Source organism: Actinia tenebrosa, unplaced genomic scaffold (genome assembly GCF_029948245.1).
Source record: "Actinia tenebrosa isolate PJP-AT-01 unplaced genomic scaffold, QUT_ActTen_1.0 PGA_scaffold2__45_contigs__length_23673736, whole genome shotgun sequence".
NCBI lineage: Eukaryota > Metazoa > Cnidaria > Anthozoa > Actiniaria > Actiniidae > Actinia > Actinia tenebrosa.
The window spans coordinates 4,947,122-4,960,523 of record NW_028292579.1 but is presented as its reverse complement, the minus strand read 5'-3'; the positions used below and the strand labels follow the sequence as shown (position 1 = coordinate 4,960,523).

Genomic DNA, 13,402 nt, shown 5'->3' with positions numbered 1-13,402 from the left:
TCTTCACGATCTCTTTTCATACCCCTATACCGAAAAATAACTGTGCATGGAAAAAGCATTGATATAGAAGGAGGGATCAAGAGCATTCAACCTCCATGCGAAGGTTATGCACTGTCGTATGGCGACCATCCTTTCACGTGTACCACATGCGCAAGACAAGAGCGAGAGCTGATGGACACCATACGCCACCGTCAAAGTAGTGCCTACAAAGGCTATGAGAACAGAATTGGTTTGGCGGGCTTTAACACCAGGTATGCTCGAAGAATGGAGTTTGCGAGTGCCCTGTCGAAAGAAAAGCAAAAGAGACAGGAAGCGGAAAAAAAAGTTTTACAACTTATTAAAATTAATCTGACACCCTTCGAATGGGAATCAAAACTACTTTCCTCCTGCCAGAACAAAGACGATTTTAAGTTTGCATTAGACTTGAATCGTCTCATGAACAGCGGTATTGCTAAATCCAATCCAATTCAAGTCCTCGTTCTTAGAAATCTTGTGTCGAAACTTCTAAAAAAGAACAATCACCATTATGTAGACTTGGTGAAGGATATTAGTGGTCTGTTTCGTAATGAGCTGGGGCCTGCAAACTATGCCATCTTGTCTGAAATTTTTGGACTAGCAAGAGTGACTACCGCTTCCAGTCATGCAAAGACACAAACGCTTGATCCAGGGATTAATCAGTCAGCTTTGTCCAGTGCAGCCACTTTGTTCAAAGGGATGCCAGTAAACGAATCAAGTGACGGTGCTAGAGCTTTAAGATATATTCAGCCTTACTTGAACAGAGATGGAAAAGTAGTTCTTCTAGGAAAGAGTTGGGACCCAGACGTCAAAAAATGGAACCAAGAAAATACGCGTCCTATTCCAAGACGAGATGTAAGCAAAGGAGACCCAGATGATTTTACCGCCCTAAAACGGTTTTCAGATGCCTTGGTCTCCTCCGAACAACTCTCAAAAACTGTTTCGGTGCATAATTTTGTTTCACTCACGTCACATGAAAAACCGACAGTAATTTACTGTATGTGGCCGACGCCAGACAGCGGGTATAAAGCACAACATTTGTTGAAATACTGGAAACATTTGAGATTTCTCGCGTTTTACGATGAAAATGGGAAGCCTAGACAGCTCCCCATAAATCTGATGGGCTTTTCCACTGATGCTGCTGGTTTTTCTTTGTCAGCCGCTATCCACTTGATGACGCCAAGCCACAATGAAGTCAACAAGGGAGTAGTTTTTCTTGGTCTTGGTGAGAGCGACGAACGATTTCTTGCTCCTTACTTTTGGTCCCTTCCTTCCATAGCCTATCTTGACTATGATCATGCACAAAGATTGTTCCTTAAAAACCTCAAATATCAAACGCGTGAGCTTACCTTTTGGAAAGATGGAAAGAAAACTACTCGGCTGGCCACAGTCAATCATCTTCAAGATCTTCGTAGGAAATGTGAAGAGCTAGGAATGGATTGTGGATTTAACGCTATGGATCTTGTTCTAATCTATTTCTTTGACCAGAATTCCGACGCATGTGAAAGACTTTTCACCCTACGAACTGCTGATCTTCTTGATGAGTTCATCCCAGGCTCACAGGCAACAAGCCTATATATAAGAGCAGTTTATCATCTTATAGAACCGTTTAGGAAAGCTGACTTTGGATACCCAGGAGATGTACAGTGTTCAATATCATGTGCCATCACGATCTTACGTCTTTGGAAGAAATGTCTCGAATTACAGAAGCTGCGCCTACATGCAAATCCTGGTGCTAAACATGATCCAGCGAAAAGAGGACATTTCATTACTTATGGATGTTACTCTTCAGCAGAAGTTTTGTTTGCGGCTGCAACCGCTCACCAACTAGCAATGTTCATGCATTTCAAAGATCTAGGCCCATATTTTGCCTCGCCAAATCTTTCAGGCACAAAGACCACTGAACGCATCATAAGCGAAATGCAAGGAAAGACCAATGAGATTCAAACACTCGACGCCCAGCCATCTTATGTTGATATGCTGCACAGAAGTTCCAGCGTACAATACAACTTGAACGTGAAGCAAAAACTTGCAGGAGCTGGAATCAATGTCAAGTCTAGTTCAAAACGTCGCCTCCTTGCATTTGGATTTAAAAACAACAAAGAAGAAGCCTCTAAAAAATCTGGTTACGACTACCCTGCCAGCTACAGTGACTTTTTACTGGAACAAAAAGAATCTCACCGCAAGGGAGTAAGTATGGGACAGAAATTATTTGAAACCTACATGCCGTCAGCATGCGTAGAACTTCTGAAGCGCGCTAAATCTTGGGAAACCCCTTACACTTTTAAGCACCCAGACAACATGATTATAGCAAAGAATCCCGTGAACAAGGATTACAACAAGCTAAAAGAGTCTTTCTATAGTGACGAAAGTACTATCAGCAAGGAAGTAGAAGCAGTACTTGAGAGTGAAAACGACGAGAGCGAATGTGTAGCAACATTACATCTCGAACATCGCGAAGACATTGACTCCAGTGCAGCTGAAGAAGCCGAAGACGAAAGTATGGAGGAATCTAATCTAAAAAAGCAGGATAAAAAGTGGAAAATTTCAAAGCGTGATACGAAAGGAATTACCATGATCCATATTAGGCAAGCAGTAAAGCTTGTTTTACCAAGGGAATACATATCAAGATCGAGGAACAAAAGACATGTAGCTGCTAAGTATCTCCCTAGAAAGGCCCCATTAAATCCTGAACACAACATCGCAAGATTCTGCGACATTGCCCTTAAAGCAGTTGTCAAGGGGAAGAAGTACTACGACATTGGAAGAATAGAAGCTATTCAATCCTTCGATGGATCAGACGTGGCTAGCTTTCAACTAAAGCCCAATGCTTCAGTGAGACTTAGGTGCTCCATTTATGATTATGATGATGATGAAGAAGAAGAGATGTATGCCATTAAAAATGAAGTGATCCTTACTCCATGGAAAAGTGCATCCTCTGTTCTAGGCCCTGTTGAGCTTTTACCACATGCTTCCGTAAAAGGCCTTTTCACCCTCCATTTCAATTCCCGCAAAATGCTTAATGACATGGGATTCTCTCAACGCCCTACAGCATGTAATCCGCCACAAGCTCTGCATGATGATGAAGAAGATGACGATGAAAACAAATCATCTAGTTCAGTTGAAGATGGCTTCTACGAAGTTGAAGAAATAACTGAACGCAGGTTGAACAAAGATGGTCTTTATGAGTTTAGGGTGCGTTTCAAAAACTATGGTCCGGAAGATGACATGTGGCTACCAGCTTCTTCCTTCAATGGTGCCATAGAATTTTCCTCCACGTCAAGGTTTGGCAGAAAAAGGAAACATGTAGTAGATCCTTCAAAATATTCCCAGGAGCCACTTCATTCTAAGCAACGAGTCGAAGGAGATATTAAGAAAACAAACCACAAGAAAAAACGTCAAGAAAAAAAGCCCGTCTGCAAGTTCGAGAAAAAAGTGCTTGAGCCGGATGTCAAAAGAAGTGCAGACATCAAGACCCAATCATCGCGGAAACGAAACTCGGTTCGGCGCCAAACGACGAAGGAAGATAAAGGACATTTATTCCGAAAAAACTTAACCTTAAAGAAAGGAAAACCAAGTAGCACAAGAAACGTAACATTCATTGATGAAAATGATATTCCTCTTTTGGTAGATAGCTCGACTGTATCGTCCTCTTGTAGTATAACACGAAAAAACTTCGAAAGTTCTGATATCCACTCCCAAGAAGACGAAGATCATAGTCTCATCGTAATTTCTGATGACGAATGTGAGGCATTTGACAAACGAAACAGTTCGGAAAAGAAAGTTCGTAATCCTCTAGGAATGGTTGATGACGATTGTGATGTTCTGGATAAAACAACAACCATCCGTAAAGGTGACGGATTCATTCATGATCTATTGCGCAACGACGATAACTTCAGAACCCCTCGACGAATCCTGGCCGAAGCACACATTCCGCCAGTGGATATATCACTAGACCTGCCATTCGTAATAAAAGAAAAAGAAACAACATTCACAGACCCTTTGACGTTGCCTTCCATCCCACCTAAGTCAAGACTAGAAGATGCTTTAAACTGCTTGAGGAATAAAAAAGGAAAGGAAAATTTTGCAATGTGCATCGATGGCTTTGGAAGTTTTTCTATGAAAGGATTGTTAACACTGCTAAGATACCATCGCATGATAGACCTAAAAGACGAGGTACAGACAGAACTAAGGTGGATCGACGATACGTTTACGCGATATCCAAAGCAAGACCGCGATATGGTGATAAAAGCACTATTAGACAGATGGAATTTAGAGGAAACGTTCGTTGCCAAGTCATCGGACTACTGTATCACGTCTCAAGAGCTATCAAGGCTTTGTGGCGAGAGATATCTTTCTGATGAAATGATTCATTTTTTCATTCAAGTGTTTTGCCAAAGAGCAAATAAAGCAATATCCAGGGACAAATTTGCTCTATTGCCATCGTTTGTTACTGCCAGAGATGTCCAAACAAATATTTTATCACGAGTGTGCAGGATATACAACATTAAAGACACTGACGTCTTCTTTTTGCCTGCCCATATCAGCGAATGTCACTGGGGGCTAGCTGTGTTTTATGTTGAAGAACAAACAGTACGTTGTGATGATGGCTTGCACCTCCCTTTGTCCGCTGCATACATCAAAAGTTGCAAGAACACCCTTAAAACACTGCTTGACTTGTCTGGACGTGTGGAGTTTCATCCAAAGAAATGGAAATTTGAGCGTTTTGTCAGTCCCATGCCAGATCAGCCCTCAAAAAGTAATAATAACATTAAAAGAGGGCACGGAAGTTGCGGCGTGGGAGTGGTATGTTGTGTACAAGATATATGCGACGGAAAAACTGAATTCCAATGGTCCTTTAATGAAGCACATCATCTTAGAGCAAATTTAATGATTGATATCGTAAAATACAGTCAGTGACTTGGTTTTCACTGATGATCCTTGCTATAATGACTGGGTCTTCTTGGTAATGCACCTTCTTCTTCTCCGTTCGTCATCGATTTAAGAACTTTGCCTTTCCTGGCATTCTAATTCGCTCACAGTGACTGGGTCTTCTTGGTAATGCATCTTCTCCTTCTCCGTTCGTCATCGATTTAAGAACTGTGCCTTTCCTGGCATTCTAATTTGCTCACAGTGACTGGGTCTTCTTGGTAATGCATCTTCTCCTTCTCCGTTCGTCATCGATTTAAGAACTGTGCCTTTCCTGGCATTCTAATTCGCTCACAGTGACTGGGTCTTCTTGGTAATGCATCTTCTCCTTCTCCGTTCGTCATCGATTTAAGAACTGTGCCTTTCCTGGCATTCTAATTTGCTCACAGTGACTGGGTCTTCTTGGTAATGCATCTTCTCCTTCTCCGTTCGTCATCGATTTAAGAACTGTGCCTTTCCTGGCATTCTAACTCGCTTACAGTGATTGGGTCTTCTTGGTAATGCATCTTCTTCTTCTCCGTTCGTCATCGATTTAAGAACTTTGCCTTTCCTGGCATTCTAATTCAATTCGCTCACAGTGGCTGGGTCTTCTTGGTAATGCATCTTCTTCTTCTCCGTTCGTCATCGATTTAAGAACTGTGCCTTTCCTGGCATTCTAACTCGCTTACAGTGACTGGGTCTTCTTGGTAATGCATCTTCTTCTTCTCCGTTCGTCATCGATTTAAGAACTGTGCCTTTCCTGGCATTCTAATTCGCTCACAGTGACTGGGTCGTCTTGGTAATGCATCTTCTTCTTCTCCGTTCGTCATCGATTTAAGAACTGTGCCTTTCCTGGCATTCTAATTCAATTCGCTTACAGTGGCTGGGTCTTCTTGGTAATGCATCTTCTTCTTCTCCGTTCGTCATCGATTTAAGAACTGTGCCTTTCCTGGCATTCTAATTCGCTCACAGTGTCTGGGTCTTCTTGGTAATGCATCTTCTTCTTCTCCGTTCGTCATCGATTTAAGAACTGTGCCTTTCCTGGCATTCTAATTCAATTCGCTCACAGTGACTGGGTCAGGTGGAATTTGGTGGGAGAGTTCGTTCCCAGGCTATTGGACTACTGTATTATGTTTCAAGAGTTATCAAGGCTTTACGGCCAGAGATATATAAACCGTTGACTATACAACATAATTCAAGGAAATTTCTGCATGTAAGGGCTTAGTTAAGAAGTTAAATACGATAGCAAAATTTAAGAGAAAATCGAAGAAAAACGGAAAAATAATAAGAATTTCGAAAAAAAAAAAAAGAAGAAAGCTACGATGTATATTAATTTGCTTCGAATTGAACATAATTCAAGAGATTTTACATAACTGTATATTATTCAAATTGTATTGATAAAACTGTATTCGAATATTCTAAGACGATTGTTAACGATAAAGGGTAGCTGGAGTGAAGTTACTAAGGCCGTGATTTCGATCTGTATTAGTGTAATACGCTCATTAATGGCTTCAGTAGGGCGTAAAATTTTCCATACTGCTTTCTTTTGTGTAATTTGTATTTGAGGATTTAATGCCTTAAACACACTATTAAACATAACTTACAAATACGTATATAAAAATTGTTTCTTTCTTCTTGTCTGTCTGTCTGTCTGCCTTCCCTCACTCTTTTTCATCATTATGCTTTCTTGAACTAAAGACCCCCTCCCCTACCCCCCCCCCCCCCCCCCCCCCCCCCCCCCCCCCATAAAAGCAAGTTAAATATTGCGTTAGTGTTACTCCATTGAATACCCTATATTTTCTAGCGGAAATATAGCGATTAAGATGCTGGCTGGCTCAAACACATTGCACGAACGAGTCCTGGCTGGCAAAATCATCCTTCTCTCATTTCGCTGCTGGCTGGCAACCACTAAACATTTGATATTGCTGGCTGACTAATATAATCACGGTCTTGCTGGGAGTGCGGAGAGGGTAACTCTCTCCCAGCGAAATTTTTTTTCACTCAAAAATGAAAGAGATAAACACTTATAAACGTTCTAGGTCAATTTAAATACAAAACCATAAACTTGCCCGTCGGGTGCTCCTGATTTTTAAGAGACTTCACGAAGGAACATCAAGTAAAAAAGACCGAGGCTCATCGTAAAAGAGTGCAAATGAAAGCAAACAAGAAAGCTTCCCTTGATAGCAAAGTCACAATACAATCTATACAACTTGATACAAGTGAATCCAAGGCTGATTCTCATGTACGCCTACAGTCATTGCTATTGAAAAATCCAGGAATATTGGCATCAAGGGTCTACCTAAAAAGTGAGCTTCAGATCTTATGCCAAGGATATGAAATACCATTCAAATCAAGCGACAACAAGGAAAAGCTGAGTACGTTGTTAGGTAATCAAATTAAGCAATTAAATGGAATGCCTAAGCCTGGCAAAATTACAGAATTGGAAGGAGAAAGAGATGTACAGTCTGTATCTTCACCATCCGGGCATTATCAAGGTAGATTTTTGGTATATGAAAGTTGTATATCAATATTATGATTTTCATTTTATTGCTCTGACTATTAATTTTTTTCATTGTTATTGTATATTTCCCAGCAGGAAACCCTGAAATATCAATAAACCATTTGGAAGATCATCTTGAAATCTCCCATGCCCAATCGAGTTCATCAGCTCAAGGTAAAAGCTTCATTTTAATTACACTTTGTTGATCAAATCTCAACAAGGAAATAAATAATTTACAAGAGAGGGAGAAGGGATTTCCCATATTTGATAGGGCAGGCCGGATGCTTGTCAAAAAAATGACACTTCAAAAACTAACCTCCACTGCACTATGTAGTATATATAGTAAATTTGTATCTCCGCACGCCCATGTAATATCCTCTATCTTATGCACATGGGAGATTATATTAGTTACATGTAATATAAATAATAATTCTACAATTTATTTAAGTTTTTAATAATGATGCAATGTCAAACCAACAACCTGTGGGAACTTCTGAAATAACGGTTTAGTCCAGTCAGCAAGCATCATTGGTTAAATGTGCCTGCTTTATTTATAAATTTCTAATTTAATTATTCTGACTATTTTTCGTAGTTGTTGTACATCAGCATTTTGCATTTAAGGTACAAGTAAATACTGACAATGACATTTATCATTTTCAGGTAATAATAATGAAGTACTAGATCAACAACCTGTAATGATATGCATATTCAGGAGCGTTGAGCATGCGCATTAGAGGCATACAAGAGAACACGTGCGAATAGATGCGAGAGTTCTGTTGTTAAGAATTACAAGGAATAAACCCAAGATAGAACCCAATAATATTGCCTCATGTCTCATAACATGGTGTCAGAAGTCTGAGAAAACTCCCCAAGATGGCTTTAAGTGGAGTTGAAATCCCAACGATGCGCTGGGATGGCGAAAACCTCCGAGAAGAGTGGCGACGTTTCAAACAACATGCCGAATTAATGTTCACTGGCCCACTCAAACCAAGAAATGAAGCAGAGAAATGCAGCTATCTGCTAATATGGGCAGGCCAAAAGGGCAGGGACATCTTCAACACATGGTCAGACATCACAGAGGAAGATAAAGGTAAACTTCAGACATATTATGATCGATTCGAACAACATGTCAGTCCCCAATCCAACCCAGTATTTGCAAGATACAAATTCCATAAACGGGTCCAAAAACCAGGCGAGCCAATAGAAGAATTTATTACTGACATTCAAAAGCTAGCCAAAGATTGCGAATTTAAAGAAGAAAACGAAATGCTCCGCGATAGGATCGTCATCGGCACACGAGTAGAAAAAATAAGAGAGAAACTTTTCGACGAAGGCGCCAAGCTAACTCTGCAAAAAGCCATCAGCATCGCGAAATCGCACGAATCCTCAAGGAAAGAGTTGGAAACGATGGCAAGCGGAATTCAAGAAGATATTCCTGTACAAATGCACGTCGTACGCCAACAAGCAAGAAATTCCATCGGTCAAAATCCACAGAATCCAAGATGGCGTCCGAAAACACAGGAACCCCAAGCCCAGCAAGGCGTGAAACCACAGGGATCCCAGGAAAACTACAGACGCGCACCACAAGAATACCAAAGCACGAAATGCTACAATTGTGGAGGAGCCCATAACAGATCAGAAAGATGCCCGGCAAAAGGACAGTTTTGCCATTACTGTAACAAACTGAACCACTTCGCACAGGTCTGCAGACAGAAAAAACAAGTAAGCCAAATTGAAAGCCACGATGAAGACCAGGACCAGTTCGACTCCCTGACATTCCTGTCCATTAAATTAGACATAAATCACATTGCTGAGGACGCATCATCCAAGCAGTCGATATTTGTGACAGTCGACGTGGAACTACCCCAGCAAAAGCAGCTTCAGACGAAACTCAGAGCCAAAGTTGACACAGGGGCTCAAGGGAACATCTTGCCAATCAGACTATATCGTCAAATGTTTCCTGAGAACATCGATAACCACACCCAATTGCCTAAAGGAGGAGTCCTCGGAAAATCAAAAACAATCTTAACAGCATACGGGGGAACAAGAATTCATCACTATGGTACTGTGAAAATTCCATGTAAATTCAAGAACAAAGAAACAAGAGCAACCTTCTACGTTACAGATGCCCCTGGAAATGCAATAATCGGCCTACCAACATGCCAGAAGCTCAACCTCATCAAATTCAACTACGGAATCAGCAAACAAGTTCAAGACCACGTCACAGACAAAAAGCCCATCGCAGACAAGAAAGACCTGGTCCAGCAATTTCCAGAGTGCTTCGATGGAATCGGAAAATTCGAAGGAGAATATAAGATCATACTAGACCCCACTATACCACCAGTAGTCCATCCACCAAGAAAGGTACCACTAAGTATGAAAGATGACATCAAAGCAGAGCTAGAAGAAATGGAAAAGAACAAAATCATCACCAAAATCAAGGAAGGAGAACCAACAGTATGGGCGAATAGTTTGGTCTACCGGCGTAAAAGCAACGGTCGACTACGAATATGCCTAGATCCAAAAGACTTGAACAGAGCTATCTTACGAGAACACCATGTTACCCCAACATTGGAGGAGTTACTACCCAAGCTGAGCGGAGCAAAGACATTCTCCATCGTTGATGCCAAATGTGGATATTGGAACATTGTCATAGATAAGGCGTCCAGCTATCTAACTACCTTTAATTCTCCCTTCGGGCGATACAGGTTCAATAGAATGCCCTTTGGTTTGAAGATGTCACAGGATGTGTTTCAGACGAAAATCGATCAGACCTTTGAAGGATGTCCAGGTGTGGTAGGAATTGCAGATGATATCGTCGTCTTCGGAAAAACAGAAGAAGACCACGACAACAACATGTACGGAATGATCCAGCGATGCAGAGAAACAGGACTCAAACTAAACCCCGACAAATGCGTGATCAAGCAAAAGGAAATCAAATTCTACGGCATCATTTGTGGCCAAGAAGGAGTCCGCCCAGATCCAGATAAAGTCTCAGCAATTAAGCAGATGAAACCACCATGCAACAGACAAGAGTTACAAACCTTCTTAGGTCTTGCTAACTACATGGGCCCATTCATCCCAAACCTGAGCAGCCACACAGCGCCTCTGCGAGAACTCCTCAAAGAAAAGAACGAATTCAAGTGGAGCTCTTCACACCAAGCGTCTTTCGATAACGTAAAAGATAGCATCAGTGACGAGACAACCCTGACCTACTTCAACACTGCAAAAGAAACAACCTTACAGGTCGATGCGTCGCTAAAAGGCATCGGGGCTGTTCTCCTCCAAGACAACAAACCTGTTGCTTTTGCCAGCAAAGCTCTTACGGACACAGAATCCAGATATGCAAATATCGAACGAGAACTGTTAGCAGTTGTTTATGGCTGTGAACGATTTCACACATACATCTATGGTCGCAGCGTAACCGTCCAGACAGATCATAAGCCATTGGAGAGTATCCACCTAAAACACCTAATGGCCGCTCCTCCAAGACTTCAACGAATGCTACTCAGACTGCAGCCCTACAACATAACCATACGATACAAACCGGGCAGAGAGATGGAGCTTGCTGACGCATTTTCCAGACTATCTCCAGAAGAGAAAGGACCAATCCCCGATCTTAATGTAGAAATTCACCAGATCATCCCGCAGTTCAGCGAGTCCTTCATAGAGAGAATTGCGAAGAACACCACCTCTGATGCTGAACTGATTGCACTCAAGGAACAGGTTTATGTCGGATGGCCCCAAAAGAAAGAACAAGTGCCACAGATAATAAGGGACTATTGGTCATATAGAGACGAAATAGCCATCGAAGAAGGAGTCCTGCTGAAAAGTCACCGCATCATTATACCAAAAGAAATGCAAGCCGACATCCTGAGGAAACTCCATGAGCCCCATCAAGGCACAGAAAAGACTAGACTCCACGCAAGAGCCTCCGTCTACTGGAGGGGTATGAACAAGGACATTGAGGAGGTAACAAAGTCATGTGTCACATGCCAGGAGTTACAGGACAGCCAACGAAAGGAACCATTAAACCCAGCCGAAACTCCACCTAGAGCGTGGCATACAGTTGGAACAGATTTATTCCAACTTGACGGGTCAGACTACCTCCTGATAGCTGACTACTACTCAAAGTACAATTTTGTCAGGAAGATACCAAAGGGACAAAGCACCAGTAGGACAGTAGTCTTACTCCTAAAACAGATCTTCAGCGAGCAAGGTATTCCCCGAGTCGTGAGATCTGACAATGGGCCCCAGTACGATGGTCAATCCTTCAGAGATTTTGCAGAGGAATACGGATTTCGACATATCACAAGTTCCCCTAATTTTCCGCAAAGCAACGGATTCATAGAGTCACAAGTGAAGATCGTAAAGGCCACCCTCAAGAAAGCACAACAGGCCAAGACTGACCCGTACATGGCACTGCTTTGTCTGAGAACCACACCCATAGGCAACAAATTGCCGACACCGGCTGAACTTCTCCTTGGACGACCCATACAAGACAACCTTCCAAGAAAGATCCAAAGAGATAACACGAGTGACGAAATAATCGAAAGGCTTCAACATAGACAGCAACAACAGAAACATTATTATGACAGGGGGTCCAGACCGCTTCCAGAGCTCCACGCTGGTCAACACGTCAACATTCAGGAACCTACCACCCTCAAGTGGACACCTGCTGTAGTAAAAGAAAACATTCCGAGTCTTCCTCGATCATACACGGTAACAACGTCTGAAGGAAGAGACCTGAGACGCAATCGCCACCACATAAGAGAAGCACCTCTTCCGTCCAAGCTCGAGGATAACCATTCCCAGCAGTATTCACCAAACGAGAACGTCACAACTCCTCAAGAGGGTCACAACATCACAAGGAGTGGGCGAACTGTACGACCACCAATTCGTTACGGATTCGAAGAATGTTGAACCAAAGAGGCAAGAACATTAAGAAGCAGCATTCGTGGAACATTTTAAGTTATACTGTTACTGTTCATTATTATAAGAGAAAGAGGGATGTAATGATATGCATATTCAGGAGCGTTGAGCATGCGCATTAGAGGCATACAAGAGAACACGTGCGAATAGATGCGAGAGTTCTGTTGTTAAGAATTACAAGGAATAAACCCAAGATAGAACCCAATAATATTGCCTCATGTCTCATAACACAACCCAAGAGAAAAAGATTCAAAGCTTCTAAAGAAGAGGAATTATTACTCAGAGAAGATCAAGAAAATTCCAGAGCTATGGCTATGGCATATCAAAGATCTGTTGCATTCGGTACAACCCTAAAAGCTATAGTAAACTGGCATGAGAGTCGTCATCAGGCATGAACAAGAATAATTGATGAGTAATGATATGGCCTCATGATCATGCACACAGACCAATTCAAGTTGATATTTAGAATTCACACATTTACATTAAAGCAGAATTGTATGAGTTGGAGTCATAATTGTACTGCATGTAGTTGTACGGTAACTACAATAACATTGAAATTATCAACTTTCTACTACTGTTTTTAAGTGATCCAATAAAAAATATCAGTACCTTATACATGTACAAAAGAAAATAATGACATGATTGTGTTCAATGCATATATTTTATATACATGCATGCAGTACTACAGCAAAAAGCTGTAATGTTTTTGTTTCCAACTTATAAAAATAATCTGCTTTAATCTATCTAGCACCTAACATATTTCTTTTTTAATACTCCATGTTTATAAAAAGGGAAACTTTCAACATTTCCAGTATTGCTACTTGAGGTAGAAGTTGTCTGACCCAGAAGTATACTATTCATTGTGGGTCCATATTGTGCATATGGTGGATTAAAGTTTTGTCCATTATGTCCACGTTGTTGACAAAACACATTTTCAACTATGTCTGAATTAGTCCTGAATGTGTTGCGCTAGGCTTACGGCGAATGTTGAAGAGCAAGCTAAACAACTTGTCGCGGCAAGCTCAGTGTGCGGGGGAGCTTTACTGA

At 41.5% G+C, this 13,402-nt stretch overlaps 2 protein-coding genes and 1 long non-coding RNA gene across 4 annotated transcripts in view; 1 reads left to right on the top strand and 2 right to left on the bottom strand.

The window, feature by feature from the left end:
* Window positions 1-13,402, bottom strand: part of LOC148909049 (uncharacterized) — a 45,613-nt gene that overhangs the window by 18,981 nt on the left and 13,230 nt on the right. The window lies entirely within an intron of this gene.
* On the top strand, window positions 6,999-13,262 carry LOC116292738 (uncharacterized). Of its 2 annotated transcripts, none has more exons than XM_089033827.1 (4): window positions 6,999-7,418; window positions 7,520-7,597; window positions 8,084-8,113; window positions 12,590-13,262. In XM_089033827.1, exons 1-4 carry the CDS (start codon window positions 7,076-7,078, stop codon window positions 12,748-12,750), a joined length of 612 nt encoding a protein of 203 aa, XP_088889953.1. In that variant the 5' UTR covers window positions 6,999-7,075; the 3' UTR covers window positions 12,751-13,262. The 2 variants fall into 2 exon arrangements, with proteins under 2 accessions (XP_088889953.1, XP_031555950.2); XM_031700090.2 differs by having other exon boundaries at window positions 7,001-7,418; window positions 7,517-7,597.
* Window positions 7,854-12,721, bottom strand: LOC148909051 (uncharacterized). Its single transcript, XR_016120409.1, has 2 exons — window positions 12,590-12,721; window positions 7,854-8,113 (listed from the first exon to the last, which is right to left on the bottom strand). It is a non-coding gene; the product is annotated as an uncharacterized LOC148909051 (long non-coding RNA).

Coding starts and splice junctions, on each gene's coding strand:
- LOC116292738 (XM_031700090.2), top strand. CDS start 7,076: ATGAAAGCAAACAAGAAAGCTTCCCTTGATAGCAAAGTCACAATACAA. Junction 7,598..8,083: donor ATCGAGTTCATCAGCTCAAG/GTAAAAGCTTCA, acceptor TATCATTTTCAG/GTAATAATAATGAAGTACTA. Junction 8,114..12,589: donor TGAAGTACTAGATCAACAAC/CTGTAATGATAT, acceptor TCATAACACAAC/CCAAGAGAAAAAGATTCAAA.